At 39.7% G+C, this 19,425-nt stretch overlaps 1 protein-coding gene across 21 annotated transcripts in view; it reads left to right on the forward strand.

Moving 5' to 3' along the window:
• Nucleotides 1–19,425, forward strand: part of SOX6 (SRY-box transcription factor 6) — a 792,566-nt gene that overhangs the window by 54,963 nt on the left and 718,178 nt on the right. Inside the window, exon 1 of one of the 21 annotated variants that reach the window (XM_055282281.2) lies at nucleotides 12,062–12,077. The exons of the other annotated variants lie outside the window; for them this stretch is intronic. Within the exon in view, the coding sequence (XP_055138256.2) occupies nucleotides 12,076–12,077 (2 nt within the window). The 5' untranslated portion in view covers nucleotides 12,062–12,075. Of the gene's footprint in view, nucleotides 1–12,061; nucleotides 12,078–19,425 lie in introns of those variants that run through there. 21 annotated transcript variants of the gene reach the window in all.

Genomic DNA, 19,425 nt, shown 5'->3' on the forward strand with positions numbered 1-19,425 from the left:
TTCCTAGTTATTTTATTCTCTTTGTAATAATTGTGAATGGGAGTTCACTCATGGTTTGGCTCTCTGTTTGTCTGTTATTGGTGTATAGGAATGCTTGTGATTTTTGTACATTGATTTTGTATCCTGAGACTTTGCTGAATTTGCTTATCAGCTTAAGGAGATTTGGGGCTGAGATGATGGGGTTTTCTAAATATACAATCATGTCATCTGCAAACAGAGACAATTTGACTTCCTCTTTTCCTATTTGAATACCCTTTATTTCTTTCTCTTGTCTGAATGCCCTGGCCAGAACTTCCAACACTGTGCTGAATAGGAGTGGTGGGAGAGGGCATCCTTGTTTTGTGCCAGTTTTCAAAGGGAATGCTTCCAGTTTTTGCCCATTCAGTATGATGTTGGCTGTGGGTTTGTCATAAATAGCTCTTATTATTTTGAGATATGTTCCATCAATACCTAGTTTATTGAGAGTTTTTAGCATGAAGCGCTGTTGAATTTTGTTGAAGGCTTCTTCTGCATCTGTTGAGATAATCATGTGGTTTTTGTCATTGGTTCTGTTTATGTGATGGATTATGTTTATTGATTTGCGTATGTTGAACCAGCCTTGCATCCCAGGGATGAAGCTGACTTGATCATGGTGGATAAGCTTTTTCATATGCTGCTGGATTTGGTTTGCCTGTATTTATTTTTATTTTTATTTTTTTTGAGATGGAGTCTTGCTCTGTCGCCCAGGCTAGAGTGCAGTGGTGCAATCTCGGCTCACTGCAAGCTCCACCTCCTGGGTCCATGCCATTCTCCTGCCAGTATTTTATTGAGGATTTTATTGGCCTAAAATTCTCTTTTTTTGTTGTGTCTCTGCCAGGCTTTGTTATCAGCATGATGCTGGCCTCATAAAATGAGTTAGGGAGCATTCCCTCTTTTCTATTGATTGGAATAGTTTCAGAAGGAATGGTACCAGCTCCTCTTTGTACCTCAGGTAGAATTCAGCTGTGAATCCGTCTGGTCCTGGACTTGTTTTGGTTGGTAGGCTATTAATTATTGCCTCAATTTCAGAACCTGTTATTGGTCTATTCAGAGATTCAACTTCTTCCTGGTTTAGTCTTAGCAGGGTGTATCTGTCCAGGAATTTATCCATTTCTTCTAGATTTTCTAGTTTATTTGCATAGAGGTGTTTATAGCATTCTCTGATGGTAGTTTGTATTTCTGTGAGATCAGTGGCAATATCCCCTTTATCATTTTTTATTGTGTCTATTTGATTCTTCTCTCTTTTCTTCTTTATTAGTCTGGCTAGTGGTCTATTTTGTTGATCTTTTCAAGAAACCAGCTCCTGGATTCATTGATTTTTTTGAAGGGTGTTTTTGTGTCTCTATCTCCTTCAGTTCTTCTCTGATCTTAGTTATTTCTTGCCTTCTGCTAGCTTTTGAATTTGTTTGCTCTTGCTTCTCTAGTTCTTTTAATTTTAATGTTAGGGTATCAATTTTAGATCTTTCCTGCTTTCTCTTGTGGGCATTTAGTGCTATAAATTTCCCTCTACACACTGCTTTAAATGTGTCTGAGACATTTCTGGTATGTTGTGTCTTTGTTCTAACTGGTTTCAAAGAACATCTTTACTTCTGTCTTCATTTCGTTATTTACCCAGTAGTCATTCAGAAGCACGTTGTTCAGTTTCCATGTAGTTGTGCAGTTTTGAGTGAGTTTCTTAATCCTGAGTTCTAGTTGGATTGCACTGTGGTCTGAGAAATAGTTTGTTGTGATTACTGTTCTTTTACATTTGCTGAGAAGTGTTTTACTTCCAATTATGTGGTCAATTTTAGAATAAGTGTGATGTGGTGCTGAGAAGAATGTATATTCTGTTGATTTGGGGTGGAGGGTTCTGTAGATGTCTATTAGGTCTGCTTGGTCCAGAGCTGAGTTCGAGTCCTGGATATCCTTGTTTTCCTTCTGTCTTGTTAATCTGTCTAATATTGACAGTGGGGTGTTGAAGTCTCCCAGTATTATTGTGTGGGAGTCTAAGTCTCTTTGTACGTCTCTATGGACTTGTTTTATGAATCTGGGTGCTCCTGTTTGGGTGCATATATATTTAGGATAGTTAGCTCTTCTTGTTGAATTCATCCCTTTACCATTATGTAATGGCCTTTGTGTCTTTTGATCTTTGTTGCTTTAAAGTCTGTTTTATCAGAGACTAGGATTGCAACCCCTGCTTTTTTTTGTTTTCCATTTGCTTGGTAGATCTTCTTCCATCCCTTTATTTTGATCCTATGTGTGTCTCTGCACGTGAGATGGGTCTCCTGAATACAGCACACTGGTGGGTCTTGACTCTATCCAATTTGCCAGTCTGTGTCTTTTATTTGGGGCATTTAGCTCATTTACATTTAAGGTTAATATTCCTATGTGTGAATCTGATCCTGTCATTATGATGTTAGCTGGTTATTTTGGCCATTAATTGATGCAGTTTCTTCATAGTGTCTATGGTCTTTACAATTTGGCATCTTTTTGTAGTGGCTGGTACTGGTTGTTCCTTTCCATGTTTAGTGCTTCCTTCAGGAGCTCTTGTAAGGCAGTCCTGGTGGTTACAGAGTCTCTCAGCATTTGCTTGTCTGTAGAGGATTTTATTTCCCCTTTGCTTATGAAGCTTAGTTTGGCTGGATATGAAATTCTGGGTTGAAAATTCTTTTCTTTAAGAATGTTGAATATTGGCCCCCACTCTCTTCTGGCTTGCAGGGTTTCTGCAGAGAGAACTGCTGTTAGTCTGATGGGCTTCCCTTTGTGGGTAACCTGACCTTTCTCTCTGGCTGCCCTTAACATTTTTTCCTTCATTTCAACTTTGGTGAATCTGAAAATTATGTGTCTTAGGGTTGCTCTTCTCGAGGAGTATCTTTGTGGTGTTCTGTGTATTTCCTGAATTTGAATGTTGGCCTGCCTTGCTAGGTTGGGGAAGTTCTCCTGGATAATATCCTGAAGAGTGTTTTCTAACTTGGTTCCATTCTCCTCATCACTTTCAGTTACACCAAACAAACATAGATTTGGTCTTTTCAGATAGTCCCATATTTTTTGGAAGGTTTGTTCATTTGTTTTCATTCTTTTTTCTCTAATCTTGTCTTCATGCTTTATTTCATTAATTTGATCTTCAATCACTGATATCCTTTCTTCCACTTGATCAAATTGGCTATCGAAGCTTGTGCATGTGTCCCGAAGTTCTTGTGCTTTGGTTTTCAGCTCCATCAAAGTTCTTGTGCTTTGGTTTTCAGCTCCATCAGGTCATTTAAGGTCTTCTCTACACTGTTTGAGTTAGCCATTACTGTAACCTTTTTGAAGATTTTTAGCTTCCTTGTGATGGGTTAGAATGTGCTCCTTAAGCTCAGAGAAGTTTGTTATTACCAACCTTCTGAAGCCTACTTCTGTCAACTTGTCAAACTCATTTTCCATCCAGTTTTGTTCCCTTGCTGGCGAAGAGCTGCAATCCTCTGGAGGAGAAGAGGCACTCTGGTTTTAGAATTTTCAGCTTTTCTGCTCTGGTTTCTCCCCATCTTTGTGGGTTTATCTACCTTTCATCTTTGATGTTGGTGACCTACAGATGGGGTTTTGGTGTGGATGTCATTTTGTTGATGTTGATGCTATTCCTTTCTGTTTGTTAGTTTTCCTTCTAACAGTCAGGCCCATAAGCTGAAGGTCTGTTGGAGTTTGCTGGAGGTCCACTACAGACCCTGTTTGCCTGGGTATCACCAGCAGAGGCTGCGGAACAGCAAATATTGCTGCCTGATCCTTTCTCTGGAAGCTTCGTCCCAGAGGGGTACCCGCCTGTATGAGGTGTCTGTCGGCCCCTACTGGGAGATGTCTCCCAGTCAGGCTACACAGGGGTCAGGGACCCACTTGAGGAGGCAGTCTGTCCATTCTCAGAGCTCGAACGCCATGCTGGGAGAACCACTGCTCTCTTCAGAGCTGTCATACAGGGACGTTTAAGTCTGAAGAGGCTGTCTGTCTTTTGTTCAGCTATGCCCTTCCCACAGAGGTGGAATCTAGAAAGGCAGTAGGCCTTGCTGAGCTCTGGTGGCCTCCACCGAGTTCGAGCTTCCTGGCTGCTTTGTGAGCATAAAACTGCCTACTGAAGCCTCAGCAAAGGCGGATGCCCCTCCCCCCCACCAATCTGCAGTGTTGCAGCTCAATCTCAGACTGCTGTGCCAGCTGTGAGCAAGGCTCTGTGGGCGTGGGACCCACTGAGCCAGGCATGGGAGGGGATCTCCTGGTTTGCTGGTTGCTAAGATCATGGGAAAAGCTCAGTATTTGGGCAAAAGTATATTGTTCCTCCAGGTACAGTTTGTCACGGCTTCCCTTGGCTAGGAAAGGGAAATCCCCTGACCCCTTGCACTTCCTAGGTGAGGCAATGTCCTGCCCTGTTTCAGCTTGCCATACTTGGGTTGTACCCACTGTCCAACCAGTCTCAATGAGATGAACCAGGTACCTCAGTTGGAAATGCAGAAATCACCCGTCTTCTGTGTTGATCTTGCTGGGAGCTGCAGACAGGAGCTGTTTCTATTTGGCTATCTTGAAGTGGTACCAGTTTCAGATATTTCTTTATGGCAATGCAAGAATAGCCTAACACAATTTGAAAGCTAAATAACATACTTCTAAATAAATAGATTTTAAAAAGAAATTAGAAGGTCAATTTAAATGGAAAGAAAATGAAAACATAACATATTAAAACTTGAGGAATGCTGTTCAATTAGTCCCTATAGGGAAGTTTATATGACTGAAAACCTGTATTAGAGAACAAGAAAACTCTCAAATCCATCATCTTAGGTCCACATTATGAAACAGAGAAAGACAAGCAAACTAAACCCAAACTAACCATGTGGAAAGAAACAATAAAGATCAAAATGAAAATTAATGAAATAGAGAACAGAAAAACAGTAAGAAAAAATCAGTGAAATCAAAATTGGTTCTTTGAGATTGATAATGTTGATAAACATCTAGTCAGAGTGATAAGGAAAAAAGATAAAAGAAGCACATGAATATTCTCCAGCTACTAAAAGGATAATAGAAGAACTTTATGCCTATGGATTCAATAGCTTAGATGAAATTGAAATCAATTTCTTAAAAGACACACTACCAGAGCTTACTTAAGATGAACAACCTTAGTATCTGTATATTCGTTAAAGCAATTGGTTTTGTAAGTCAAAATCTTCTCAAGAAAATTCCAGCGCCAGATGGCTTCACTGGCAAATTCTACCAAACATTTAAAGGAGAAATAATACTAATCGGACAGAAACTCTTCCAGAAAATTTATGATGGGGGTAGATGAGGCTAGCATTACTCTGACACCAAAACCATATAACAACATTATAAGGAAGAAACTCAAACTCACAGATCAATACTCCTTATAAAAACAAATTAAAAAATTTAGAAAAGTCTAACAAATTAAATCCAAATATGTAGAAAGGATAATTTTTTTTGTTTGTTTTTTGTTTTTTTTAAATTATTTATTTATTTTTATTATTATACTTTAGGTTTTAGGGTACATGTGCACAATGTGCAGGTTTGTTACATATGTATCCATGTGCCATGTTGATTTTCTGCACCCGTTAACTCGTCATTTAGCATTAGGTATATCTCCTAATGCTGTCCCTCCCCCCTCCCCCAACCCCACAACAGTCCCCGGAGTGTGATGTTCCCCTTCCTGTGTCCATGAGTTCTCATCGTTCAATTCCCACCTATGAGTGAGAACATGCCATGTTTGGTTTTTTGTCCTTGCGATAGTTTACTGAGAATGATGGTTTCCAGTTTCATCCATGTCCCTACAAAGGACACGAACTCATCATTTTTTATGGCTGCATAGTATTCCATGGTGTATATGTGCCACATTTTCTTAATCCAGTCTATCGTTGTTGGACATTTGGGTTGGTTCCAATTCTTTGCTATTGTGAATAGTGCCGCAATAAACATACGTGTGCATGTGTCTTTATAGCAGCATGATTTATAATCCTTTGGGTATATACCCAGTAATGGGATGGCTGGGTCAAATGGTATTTCTAGTTCTAGATCTCTGAGGAATCGCCACACTGACTTCCACAATGGTTGAAATAGTTTACAGTCCCACCAACACTGTAAAAGTGTTCCTATTTCTCCACATCCTCTCCAGCACCTGTTGTTTCCTGATTATTTAATGATGGCCATTCTAACTGGTGTGAGATGGTATCTCACTGTGGTTTTGATTTGCATTTCTCTGATGGCCAGTGATGATGAGCATTTCTTCATGTGTTTTTTGGCTGCATAAATGTCTTCTTTTGAGAAGTTTCTGTTCATGTCCTTTGCCCACTTTTTGATGGGGTTGTTTTTTTCTTGTAAATTTTTTTGAGTTCATTGTAGATTCTGGATATTAGCCCCTTGTCAGATGAGTAGGTTGCAAAAATTTTCTCCCATTCTGTAGGTTGCCTGTTCACTCTGATGGTAGTTTCTTTTGCTGTGCAAAAGCTCTTTAGTTTAATTAGATCCCATTTGTAAATTTTGGCTTTTGTTGCCATTGCTTTTGGTGTTTTAGACATGAAGTCCTTGCCCACGCCTATGTCCTGAATGGTATTGCCTAGGTTTTCTTGTAGGATTTTAATGGTTTTAGGTCTAACATGTAAGTCTTTAATCCATCTTGAATTAATTTTTGTATAAGGTGTAAGGAAGGGATCCAGTTTCAGCTTTCTGCATATGGCTAGCCAGTTTTCCCAGCACCATTTATTAAATAGGGAATCCTTTCCTCATTTCTTGTTTTTGTCAGGTTTGTCAATGATCAGATAGTTGTAGATATGTGGCATCATTTCTGAGGGCTCTGTTCTGTTCCATTGATCTGTATCTCTGTTGTGGTACCAGTACCATGCTGTTTTGGTTACTGTAGCCTTGTAGTATAGTTTGAAGTCAGGTAGCGTGATGCCTCCAGCTTTGTTCTTTTGGCTTAGGATTGACTTGGCGATGCGGGCTCTTTTTTGGTTCCATATGAACTTTAAAGTAGTTTTTTCCAATTCTGTGAAGAAAGTCATTGGTAGCTTGATGGGGATGGCATTGAATCTGTAAATTACCTTGGGCAGTATGGCCATTTTCATGATATTGATTCTTCCAACCCATGAGCATGGAATGTTCTTCCATTTGTTTGTATCCTCTTTTATTTCATTGAGCAGTGGTTTGTAGTTCTCCTTGAAGAGGTCCTTCACATCCCTTGTAAGTTGGATTCCTAGGTATTTTATTCTCTTTGAAGCAATTGTGAATGGGAGTTCACTCATGATTTGGCTCTCTGTTTGTCTGTGATTGGTGTACAAGTATGCTTGTGATTTTTGTACATTGATTTTGTATCCTGAGACTTTGCTGAAGTTGCTAATCAGCTTAAGGAGATTTTGGGCTGAGACAATGGGGTTTTCTAGATATACAATCATGTCATCTGCAAACAGGGACAATTTGACTTCCTCTTTTCCTAATTGAATACCCTTTATTTCCTTCTCCTGCCTGATTGCTCTGGCCAGAACTTCCAGCACTATGTTGAATAGGAGCGGTGAGAGAGGGCATTCCTGTCTTGTGCCAGTTTTCAGAGGGAATGCTTCCAGTTTTTGCCCATTCAGTATGATATTGGCTGTGGGTTTGTCGTAGATAGCTCTTATTATTTTGAGATACGTCCCATCAATACCTAATTTGTTGAGAGTTTTTAGCATGAAGGGTTGTTGAATTTTGTCAAGGCCTTTTCTGCATCTATTGAGATAATCATGTGGTTTTTGTCTTTGGTTCTGTTTATATGCTGGATTACATTTATTGATTTGCATATGTTGAACCAGCCTTGCATCCCAGGGATGAAGCCCACTTGATTATGGTGGATAAGCTTTTTGATGTGCTGCTGGATTTGGTTTGCTAGTATTTTATTGAGGATTTTTGCATCAATGTTCATCAAGGATATTGGTCTGAAATTCTCTTTTTTGGTTATGTCTCTGCCAGGCTTTGGTATCAGGATGATGCTGGCTTTATAAAATGTGTTAGGGAGGATTCCTTCTTTTTCTATCGATCGGAATAGTTTCAGAAGGAATGGTACCAGTTCCTCCTTGTACCTCTGGTAGAATTCGGCTGTGAATCCATCAGGTCCTGGACTCTTTTTGGTTGGTAAGCTATTGATTATTGCCACAATTTCAGAACCTGTTATTGGTCTATTCAGAGATTCAACTTCTTCCTGGTTTAGTCTTGGGAGGGTGTATTTGTCGAGGAATTTATCCATTTCTTCTAGATTTTCTAGTTTATTTGCATAGAGGTGTTTGTAGTATTCTCTGATGGTAGATTGTATTTCTGTGGGATCGGTGGTGATATCCCCTTTTTCGTTTTTTATTGCATCTATTTGATTCTTCTCTCTTTTCTTCTTTATTAGTCTTGCTAGCGGTCTATCAATTTTGTTGATCTTTTCAAAAAACCGGCTCCTGGATTCATTAATTTTTTGAAGGGTTTTTTGTGTCTCTATTTCCTTCAGTTCTGCTCTGATTTTAGTTACTTCTAGCCTTCTTCTAGCTTTTGAATGTGTTTGCTCTTGCTTTTCTAGTTCTTTTAATTGTGATGTTAGGGTGTCAATTTTGGATCTTTCCTCCTTTCTCTTGTGGGCATTTAGTGCTATAAATTTCCCTCTACACACTGCTTTGAACGTGTCCCAGAGATTCTAGTATGTTGTGTCTTTGTTCTCATTGGTTTCAAAGAACATCTTTATTTCTTCCTTCATTTCATTATGTACCCAATAGTCATTCAGGAGCAGGTTGTTCAGTTTCCATGTAGTTGAGAGGTTTTGAGTGAGTTTCTTAATCCTGAATTCTAGTTTGATTGCACTGTGGTCTGAGAGACAGTTTGTTATAATTTCTGTTCTTTTACATTTGCTGAGGGGAGCTTTACTTCCAACTATGTGGTCAATTTTGGAATAAGTGTGGTGTGGTGCTGAAAAAAATGTATATTCTATTGATTTGGGGTGGAGAGTTCTGTAGATGTCTATTAGGTCCACTTTGTGCAGAGCTGAGTTCAATTCCTGGATATCCTTTTTAACTTTCTGTCTCATTGATCTGTCTAATGTTGACAATGGGGTGTTAAAATCTCCCATTATTATTGTGTGGGAGTTTAAGTCCCTTTGTAGGTCACTGAGGACTTGCTTTATGAATCTGGGTGCTCCTGTGTTGGGTGCATATATATTTAGGATAGTTAGCTCTTCTTGTTGAATTGATCCCTTTACCATTATGTAATGGCCTTCTTTGTCTCTTTTGATCTTTGTTGGTTTAAAGTCTATTTTATCAGAGACTAGGATTGCAACCCCTGCCTTTTTTTGTTTTCCATTTGCTTGATAGATCTTCCTCCATCCCTTTATTTTGAGTCTATGTGTGTCTCTGCACGTGAGATGGGTTTCCTGAATACAGCACACTGATGGGTCCTGACTCCTTATCCAGTTTGCCAGTCTGTGTCTTTTAATTGGAGCATTTAGCCCATTTACATTTAAAGTTAATATTGTTATGTGTGAATCTGATCCTGTCATTATGATGTTAGTTGGTTATTTTGCTCGTAAGTTGATGCAGTTCCTTCCTAGCCTCGATGGTCTTTACAATTTGGCATGTTTTTGCAGTGGCTGGTACCGGTTGTTCCTTTCCATGTTTAGTGCTTCCTTCAGGAGCTCTTTTAGGGCAGGCCTGGTGGTGACAAAATCACTCAGCATTTGCTTGTCTGTAGAGTATTTTATTTCTCCTTCACTTATGAAGCTTAGTTTGGCTGGATATGAAATTCTGGGTTGAAAATTCTTTTCTTTAAGAATGTTGAATATTGGCCCCCACTCTCTTCTGGCTTGTAGAGTTTCTGCCGAGAGATCAGCTGTTAGTCTGATGGGCTTCCCTTTGTGGGTAACCTGACCTTTCTCTCTGGCTGCCCTTAACATTTTTTCCTTCATTTCAACTTTGGTGAATCTTCCAATTATGTGTCTTGGAGTTGCTCTTCTTGAGGAGTATCTTTATGGCGTTCTCTGTATTTCCCGAATCTGAATGTTGGCCTGCCTTGCTAGATTGGGGAAGTTCTCCTGGATAATATCTTGCAGAGTGTTTTCCAACTTGGTTCCATTCTCCCCGTCATTTTCAGGTACACCAATCAGACGTAGGTTTGGTCTTTTCACATAGTCCCAAATTTCTTGGAGGCTTTGTTCATTTCTTTTTATTCTTTTTTCTCTAAACTTCCCTTCTCGCTTTGTTTCATTCATTTCATCTTCCATCAGCGATACCCTTTCTTCCAGTTGATCGCATCTGCTAGTGAGGCTTCTGCAATCTTTGCGTAGTTCTCGAAACTTGGCTTTCAGCTCCATCAGCTCCTTTAAGCCCTTCTCTCCATTGGTTATTCTAGTTATCCATTCTTCTAATTTTTTTTCAAAGTTTTTAACTTCTTTGCTATTGTTTTGAATTTCCTCCCGTAGCTCAAAGTAGTTTGATTGTCTGAAGCCTTCTTCTCTCAACTCGTCAAGGTCATCCTCCCTCCAGCTTTGTTCCGTTGCAGGTGAGGAACTGCGTTCCTTTGGAGGAGGAGAGGTGCTCTGCTTTTTAGAGTTTCCAGTTTTTCTGCTCTGTTTTTTTCCCCATCTTTGTGGTTTTATCTACTTTTGGTCTTTGATGATGGTGATGTACAGATGGGTTTTTGGTGTTGATGTCCTTTCTGTTTGTTAGTTTTCCTTCTACCAGACAGGACCCTCAGCTGCAGGTCTGTTGGAGTTTACTAGAGGTCCACTCCAGACCCTGTTTGGCTGGGTGTCAGCAGCGGTGGCTGCAGAACTGCAGATTTTCGTGAGACCACAAATTCAGCTGTCTGATAGTTCCTCTGGAAGTTTTGCCTCAGAGGAGTACCTGGCCGAGTGAGGTGTCAGTCTGACCCTACTGGGGGGTGCCTCCCAGTTAGGCTGCTCAGGGGTGAGGGACCCACTTTAGGAGGCAGTCTGTGTGTCCTCAGATCTCCAGCTGCGTGCTGGGAGAACCACTACTCTCTTCAAAGCTGTCAGTCAGACAGGGACATTTAAGTCTGTGGAGGTTCCTGCTGAGTTTTTGTTTGTCTGTGCCCTGCCCCCAGAGGTGGAGCCTACAGAGGCAGGCAGGCCTCCTTGAGCTGTGGTGGGCTCCAGCCAGTTCGAGCTTCCTGGCTGCTTTGTTTACCTAAGCAAGCCTGGGCAATGGCGGGCGCCCCTCCCCCAGTCTCGCTACCACCTTGCAGCTTGATCTCAGACTGCCGTGCTAGCAATCAGCAAGACTCCGTGGGCATGGGACCCTCCGAGCCAGGTGCGGGACACAATCTCCTAGTGTGCCGTTTTCCAGGCCCATTGGAAAAGCGCAGTATTAGGGTGGGACTGACCCGATATTCCAGGTGCCGTCTGTTACCCCTTTCTTTGACTAGGAAAGGGAACTCCCTGACCCCTTGCGCTTCCCGAGTGAGGCAATGCCTTGCTCTGCTTCGGCTCGCGCACAGTGCGCTTCACCGACTGTCCTGCACCCACTGTTTGGCACTCCCTAGTGAGATGAAACCGATACCTCAATGAGAAATGTAGAAATCACCCATCTTCTGTGTCACTCAGGCTGGGAGCTGCAGACTGGAGCTGTTCCTATTCGGCCATCTTGGCTCCACCCCCCTAGAAAGGATAATTCATGATGACCAAGTGGGCTTTCCTCTGAGGAATGTAAAATCGTTTTAACTTTATATAATCAGTTAATGCTGAGTAACATAAACAAAAATGGTGGAGTAGAGAAGTCCCAAAGTCCATCCCTCCACAAAAACTGGCAAAGATTTGAAGATCGAGTTTTTTAAAACTTGAAACTAATCAAAAGCTTACAGCAACCAGGGAAATATTTAATAATAATTAAATAAAACCTTGAATCTCTGTAAAATAACTTTGTAACACTTTAACTTACTCAGGTTTTCCTCATTTCCCATCTTGGTGGTGGTTTTAAAGACAGCTGACATTCCAACTACAGGTACATAGTACAAGTGGGAGCAGCATGGACCTTATTCCCAAAGAACTGTGGATTTGACCTGTCTGGTGCTTCCATGAAGTATTACATAAAAGGCTTGCCTAACATGTAAGTCTTTAATCCATCTTGAATTAATTTTTGTATAAGGTGTAAGGAAGGGATCCAGTTTCAGCTTTCTACATATGGCTAGCCAGTTTTCCCAGCACCATTTATTAAATAGGGAATCCTTTCCCCATTTCTTGTTTTTGTCAGGTTTGTCAAAGATGAGATAATTGTAGATATGTGGCATTATTTCTGAGGGCTCTGTTCTGTTCCATTGATCTATGTCTCTGTTGTGGTACCAGTACCATGCTGTTTTGGTTACCGTAGCCTTGTAGTATAGTTTGAAGTCAGGTAGCGTGATGCCTCCAGCTTTGTTCTTTTGGCTTAGGATTGACTTGGCGATACGGGCTCTTTTTTGGTTCCATATGAACTTTAAAGTAGTTTTTTCCAGTTCTGTGAAGAAAGTCATTGGTAGCTTGATGGGGATGGCATTGAATCTATAAATTACCTTGGGCAGTATGGCCATTTTCACGATATTGATTCTTCCAACCCATGAGCATGGAATGTTCTTACATGTTAGACCTAAAACCATAAAAACTCTAGAAGAAAACCTAGGCAATGCCATTCAGGACATAGGCATGGGCAAGGACTTCATGTCTAAAACACCAAAAGCAATGGCAACAAAAGCCAAAATTGACAAATGGGCTCTAATTAAACTAAAGAGCTTCTGCACAGCAAAAGAAACTACCATCAGAGTGAACAGGCAACCTACAGAATGGGAGAAAATTTTTGCAACCTACTCATCTGACAAAGGGCTAATATCCAGAATCTACAATGAACTCAAACAAATTTACAAGAAAAAAAAATCCCATCAAAAACTGGGCGAAGAATACGAACAGACACTTCTCAAAAGAAGACATTTATGCAGCCAAGACACATGAAAAAATGCTCATCATCGTTGGCCATCAGAGAAATGCAAATCAAAACCACAATGAGATACCATCTCACACCAGTTAGAATGGCCATCATTAAAAAGTCAGGAAACAACAGGTGCTGGAGAGGATGTGGAGAAATAGGAACACTTTTACACTGTTGGTGGGACTGTAAACTAGTTCAAGTATTGTGGAAGTCAGTGTGGCGATTCCTCAGGGATCTAGAACTAGAAATACCATTTGACCCAGCCATCCCATTACTGGGTATATACCCAAAGGACTATAAATCATGCTGCTATAAAGACACATGCACACGTATGTTTATTGCGGCACTATTCACAATAGGAAAGACTTGGAACCAACCCAAATGTCCAACAACGATAGACTGGATTAAGAAAATGTGGCACATATACACCATGGAATACTATGCAACCATAAAAGATGATGAGTTCATGTCCTTTGTAGGGACATGGATGAAACTGGAAAACACCATTCTCAGTAAACTATCACAAGGACAAAAAACCAAACACCGCATGTTCTCACTCATAGGTGGGAATTGAACAATGAGAACTCATGGACACAGGAAGGGGAACATCACGCTCCGGGGACTGTTGTGGGGTGGGGGGAGTGGGGAGGGACAGCATTAGGGGATATACCTAATGCTAAATAACGAGTTAATGAGTGCAGCAAACCAACATGGCACATGGATACATATGTAACAAACCTGCACATTGTGCACATGTACCCTAAAACCTAAAGTATAAAAAAAAATAAAAGCCTTGCCATTAGTTTGTTTAACTCAGAACTTTCTCACAGATGAGATGGCTACCCTGGAGGTACAGTTTGGAAACATTTAAAAGCAAATGTTTTTATTGCTGTCACCTCGGGAAAGGCATAATAGTTGGGGCAAACAATAGAGTAACCAAAAAGCTGAGGAAGAAAGGCTGGGGAAAGAGATATTTTGGGGAATATGCTTTGAAAAGTAGCCACATATTCCTGGTAATCTAGAAGGCCAACTGCATGCCCAGGACTGAGTGCATACTAAAAAAAAAAAACCTGAGAAAGACCCCAAGTTTTCTTCTCGGAGTGACTTTTAGGCTCTGTGTAAGCAGGAATTCAGGACTCAGGAAGTTGTAAACTGTGTGTTGAAGGCATGCTCAACATATACAAAGCCCGTTTACAAAGACTGGGAGGTTTTTGTTGTTGTTGTTGTTGTTGTTTGATTTGCGTTGATTCTAGGCATTTAAGGAAATCTCTGTTGAACTATTAGATGACTACTACATTCATGGGACGGAATTCAGTAGCTACATGTGACAAAGAATACAGACTTTACAAAATTTGTTTAGAAAATTCACTAACTAAACAAAACAACTACAACAAGAAGCAACAAAAAACCCCAGAGAAGGTGGAAGATTCTGATTTCCAGAGATTTCACATTATACTTGTCAAAGTATTGGATATTGAAGAAGTATAAAGAAACGAGAACATATGGCCCATGGACAGGAGAAAAAGAAATTAATAGAAACTATTCCTGAGGAAGCTCAGACATTGGACTCACTAGAGAAAGATTTTATATCGATTATTTTAAATATTTTCAAATAGTTAAAGGAAACAATTTGCAAATAAGGAATCCATGAGACTATTCACCAAATAGTGAATATCAACAAAGATGTAGAAGTTATAAAAAGGAACCAAATAGAAATTATGGTGTTGAAAAGCATAATAACTGAAATGAGAAATTCACAAGAAGTGTTCAAATCAGATTTGAGCAGGCAAAAGAAAGAATCCATGAAACTGAAAATAGGTAAATTGAGATTATACTGAAGATCAGGAAAAAAAAAGAATGAATAAAAATGAGCAGAGCCTTAGAAACCTGTGGGACTGTTATGCATAGTTGGAGTCCCAGAAGAGAGGATAGAAAGGGACAGAAAGAATGCTTAAGGAAATAATGGTTTAAAACTTTTGAAATTTGACAAAAGACATAAAGCTATACATCAAAGAAGCTCAACAAACTCTATGTAAGATAACAGAGAGCCACACCAAGATAAGTTATAATTAAACCATTTAAAAACCAAAAATAATCTTAAAAGTAGCAAGAGTGAAGTGACTTATGTACAAGAAAGCCTCAATAAGTTAACAGCTAATTTTTCATCAGAAATCATGGAAGCCAGAGAGCAATGGGATGATGTCTTCAAAGTAATTGAATAATCCATAAAGAATTTTGTATCTGGCCAAACTATCTTTCCAGTATGAAGGAGAATTTAAGATATTCTCAGACAGACAAAAACTGAGTTTATCTCTAGTAGACCTTACCTACAAAAAATGACAAAGGGACTCCTTCAAGCTGAAATGAAGGGACATTAGACAATAACTTGAACCCAGACAAAGACATAAAAAAATCACTCATCAAAGAACTACGTATTTTTGGTTTGTAACTCTCTTTTTTTTCTAAAGTTTTAAAAGATAATAGCATAAACTAGTAATTGTATATCTATGGCTGGATGTGGTGGCTCATGACTGTATTTTTAGCTACTCAGGAGGCTGAGGTGGGAGGATCACTTGAGGCCAGGAGTTTGAGATCAGCCTGGGCAACATAATGAGATCCCCTCCCTAAATATAATTTAAAAAAATAGCTGGATGTGGCGGCACATGCATGTAGTCCCAGTTACATGGGAGGCTGAAGCAGGAGGATCATTTGAACCACGAAGTTCAATGTTGCAGAGAGCTACAATAATTCCTAGGTATTGAACTTTATATGTGGTTATTGTAAATGGGATTATATTTTTTGTTTCTTTTTCAGATTGTTCACTGTTGGCATATAGAAATGCTATGATTTTTGTATGTTGATTTTGTATCTTGCCCCTTTATTGAATTTGTTGATCAACTCTAGTAGTTTTTTGTGGAGACTTCAGGTTTTTTAAATATGTCAGCAGACAAGGATAATTTGAATTAGTCGTTTCCAATTTGGATGCTATTTATTTATTTATTTAGACAGAGTCTCACCCTGTCAGCCAGGCTGGAGTGCAGTGGTGTATGATCTCAGCTCACTGCAACCTTCCTCTGCCTCCCAGGTTCAAGCAATTCTCCTGCCTCAGCCCCCTAAGTAGCCGGGACTACAGGCGTGTACCACCACGCCTGGCTAATTTTTGTATTTTTAGTAGACATGGGGTTTCACTTTGTTGGCCAGGCTGGTCTTGAACTCCTGACCTCAGGTGATCTGCCTGCCTCGGCTTCCCAAAGTGCTGGGATTACATGTGTGAGCTACCATGCCTGGCCTTGGCTGCCCTTTATTTCTTTCTCTTGTCTGATTGCTCTAGCTAGGACTTCAGTACTATGTTGAATTACTGTGGTGAAAGTGGGCATCCTTGTCATGTTTCAGATTAAAGATAAAAGGCTTTCAATTTTTCCCCATTCAGTATGATATTAGCTGTGGGTCTTGCAAATATGAGTTTTATTATGTTGAGATATGTTCCTACCATACCCAGTTTTTTGAGAGGTTTCAGCCTGAAGGGATATTAATCTTATCAATGCTTTTTCAGCATTACTTGAAATAATCATATGGTTTTTGTCCTTTATTCTGTTGATATGATGTGTTACATTGATTGATTTGAGTATGTTGAGAGATCCTTGCATCCTTGTGGTAAATCCTACTTTACCATGATGAATGATTTTTTTTTTTTTTTTGAGATGGAGTCTCACTCTGTCACCCAGGCTGGAGTGCAGTGGCGTGATCTCGGCTCACTGCAAGCTCCACCTCCTTGGTTCACACCATTCTCCTGCCTCAGCCTCCTGAGTAGCTGGGACTACAGGCGCCTGGCACCAGGCCCGGCTAATTTTTTGTATTTTTAGTAGAGATGGGGTTTCACTGTGTTAGCCAGGATGGTCTCGATCTCCTGACCTTGTGGTCCGCCTGCCTCGGCCTCCCAAAGTGCTGGGATTACAGGCGTGAGCCACTGCGCCCAGCCGATGAATGATATTTTTAATGTGTTGTTGAATTTGGTTTGCCAGTATTTTGTTGAGGATTCTTGCATCAGTGTTTATCAGGGATCTTGGACTGTAGTTTTCTTTTTTCAATATATCTTTGTCTGGTTTTGGTATCAGGGTGATACTGGCCTCATATAATGAGTTTGGAAGTATTCCCTCCTTCCTCTACTTTTGGTTTTTTTTAGAATAGTTTGAGTAGGATTGATATTAGTTCTTCTTTGAATGTTTGGTAAAATTCAGCAGTGAAGCCATCAGGTTCTGGGCTTTCCTTTACTAGGATACTTTATTATACTTTTGAGCCCATTACTTGTTATTAGTCTGAGATTTCTTCGTGGCTCAATCTTGATAGGTTTTATGTGTCTAGGAATTTATTCATTTCTTTTGGTGTTTCAATTTATTGGCATACATGTACTTGGTCATAGTAGCCTCTATCTTTTGAATTTCTCTGATATTAGTAGTAATGTCTCTTTTCTCATCTCTGATTTCATTTATTTGGGTTTTTTCTCTTTTTTTTCTTAGTCTGGCTAAAGATTTGTCAATTTTGTTTATATTTTCAAAAAGACAACTTTTTGTTTCATTGTTCTTTTGTATTCTTTTCTTCATTTCAATTTCATTTATTTCTGCTTTAACCTATATTATTCTACTAATTTTGGGCTTGATTTTCTCTTGCTTTTCTAATTCTTTAAGACACATTGTTAGGTTATTTGAAGTTTTTCTCTTTTTAAAATGTAGGTGCTTATAGCTATAAACTTCCCTCTTAGTACTGCTTTCGCTTTCACTGTATTCCAATGTTTTGTTTTTGTTTTTGTTTTTGAGGCAGACTCTTGCTCTGTCGCTCAAGCTGGAGTGCAGTGGCATGATCTCAGCTAACTGCAACCTCTGCCTGCTGTGTATATATTTAGGATAGTTAGATCTTCTTGTTGAATTGAACACTTTATCATTATGTAATTCCCTTCTTTGTCTTTTTTGATATTTGTTGGTTTAAAATCTATTCTGTTTGAAATTAGGATTGCAACCCCTGCTTTTTCTGATTTCCATTTGCTTTGTAGATTTTCCTCCATCCCTTTATTTTGAGCTTTGAGCCTGTGAGTGTCATTACATGTGAGATGGGTCTTTTGAAGGTAGCAGCAGCAACCACTGGGTCTTTGATATTGTTTGGCTGTTATCCCACCCAAATCTCATTTTTAATTGTAACTCTCACGATTCCCATGTGTCATGGGAGGAACCTGGTGGGAGGTGGTTGAATTATGGGGGTGGGTTTTTTGTGTGCTGATAGTGACTTAGTCTCATGAGATATGACAGTTTTAAAAACTGGAGTTTCCCTGCACAGTTTCTCTTTTTGCCTACTGCCATCCATGTAAGATGTTACTTGCTCCTCCTTGTCTTCCATCATGATTGTGAGGCCTCCCCCGCCATGTGGAACTGTGAGTCCAATTAAACCTGTTTGTTTTGTATATTGCCCAGTCTCAGGTATGTCTTTATCAGCAACATGAAAATGGACTAATACAGTTTTGTGTTTTTATCCAGCTTTCCACTCTGGGCCTTTTAAATGGGGCATTTAGCCAATTTGCATTTTAGGTTAGTATTGATATGTGTGGGTTTGATCCTGTCATTGTGTTGTTAGCTAGTTATCATGCCAGCTTGTTTGTGTGGTTGCTTTGTAGTGTCACTGGTCTGTGTATTTAAGTGTGTTTTTGTATTAGGTGGTAACATTCTTTCCTTTCTATATTTAGTGCTCTTTTCAAGATCTCTTGTAAGGCCAGTCTGAAGGATCTTATTTCTCCTTCACTTAGGAAGCTTAGTTCGGCTGGATATAAAATCCTTGGTCGAAGATCTTTTCTTTAAGAATGTTGACTATAGGCCCCCAATCTCTTCTGGCTCAAAGCGTTTCAGCTGAAACATCTGGTGTTATCTTGAGGATGTTTCCTTTGTAGGTGATCTGCCCTTTCTCTTTAGCTGCCTTAACATTCTTTCTTTCATTTCCATGATGGCTGTGTGTCTCGAGGATGATATTCTTGTGTAGAATCTTTAAGGAGTTCTCTGTATTTCCTACATCTGACTGTTGGCCTCTCTAGCCAGGTTGGGGGAGTTTTCATGGATGATATCCTGAAATATGTTTTCCAAATTGTTTGCTTTCTCCTCCTCCCTTTCAGGGATGCTAATGATTAGTAGATTTGGCCTCTTTACCTGACTCCATATTTCTTGGGGCTTCTGTTCATTTTTTTTCATTTTCTTTTCTTTATTTTTTTCTGCCTGTCCTATTTCAGAGAGCCAGTCTTCCAGTTCTGAGATTCTTTCCTCAGTTTGGTCTATTCTGCTGTTAATACTTATAATCGTATTGTGAAATAATTGTATTGCGTTTTTCAGCACTGTCAGATCTTTTAGGTTCTTTTTTATACTGGCTATTTCATCCTTCAGCTCCTGTATCACTTTATTGCAATTCTTAGTTTTCTTGGATTGGGTTTTGCTAGTCTCCTGAATCTCAATGACCTTCATTC

This window comes from Symphalangus syndactylus, chromosome 6 (assembly GCF_028878055.3).
Source record: "Symphalangus syndactylus isolate Jambi chromosome 6, NHGRI_mSymSyn1-v2.1_pri, whole genome shotgun sequence".
NCBI classification, from domain to species: Eukaryota; Metazoa; Chordata; class Mammalia; order Primates; family Hylobatidae; genus Symphalangus; species Symphalangus syndactylus.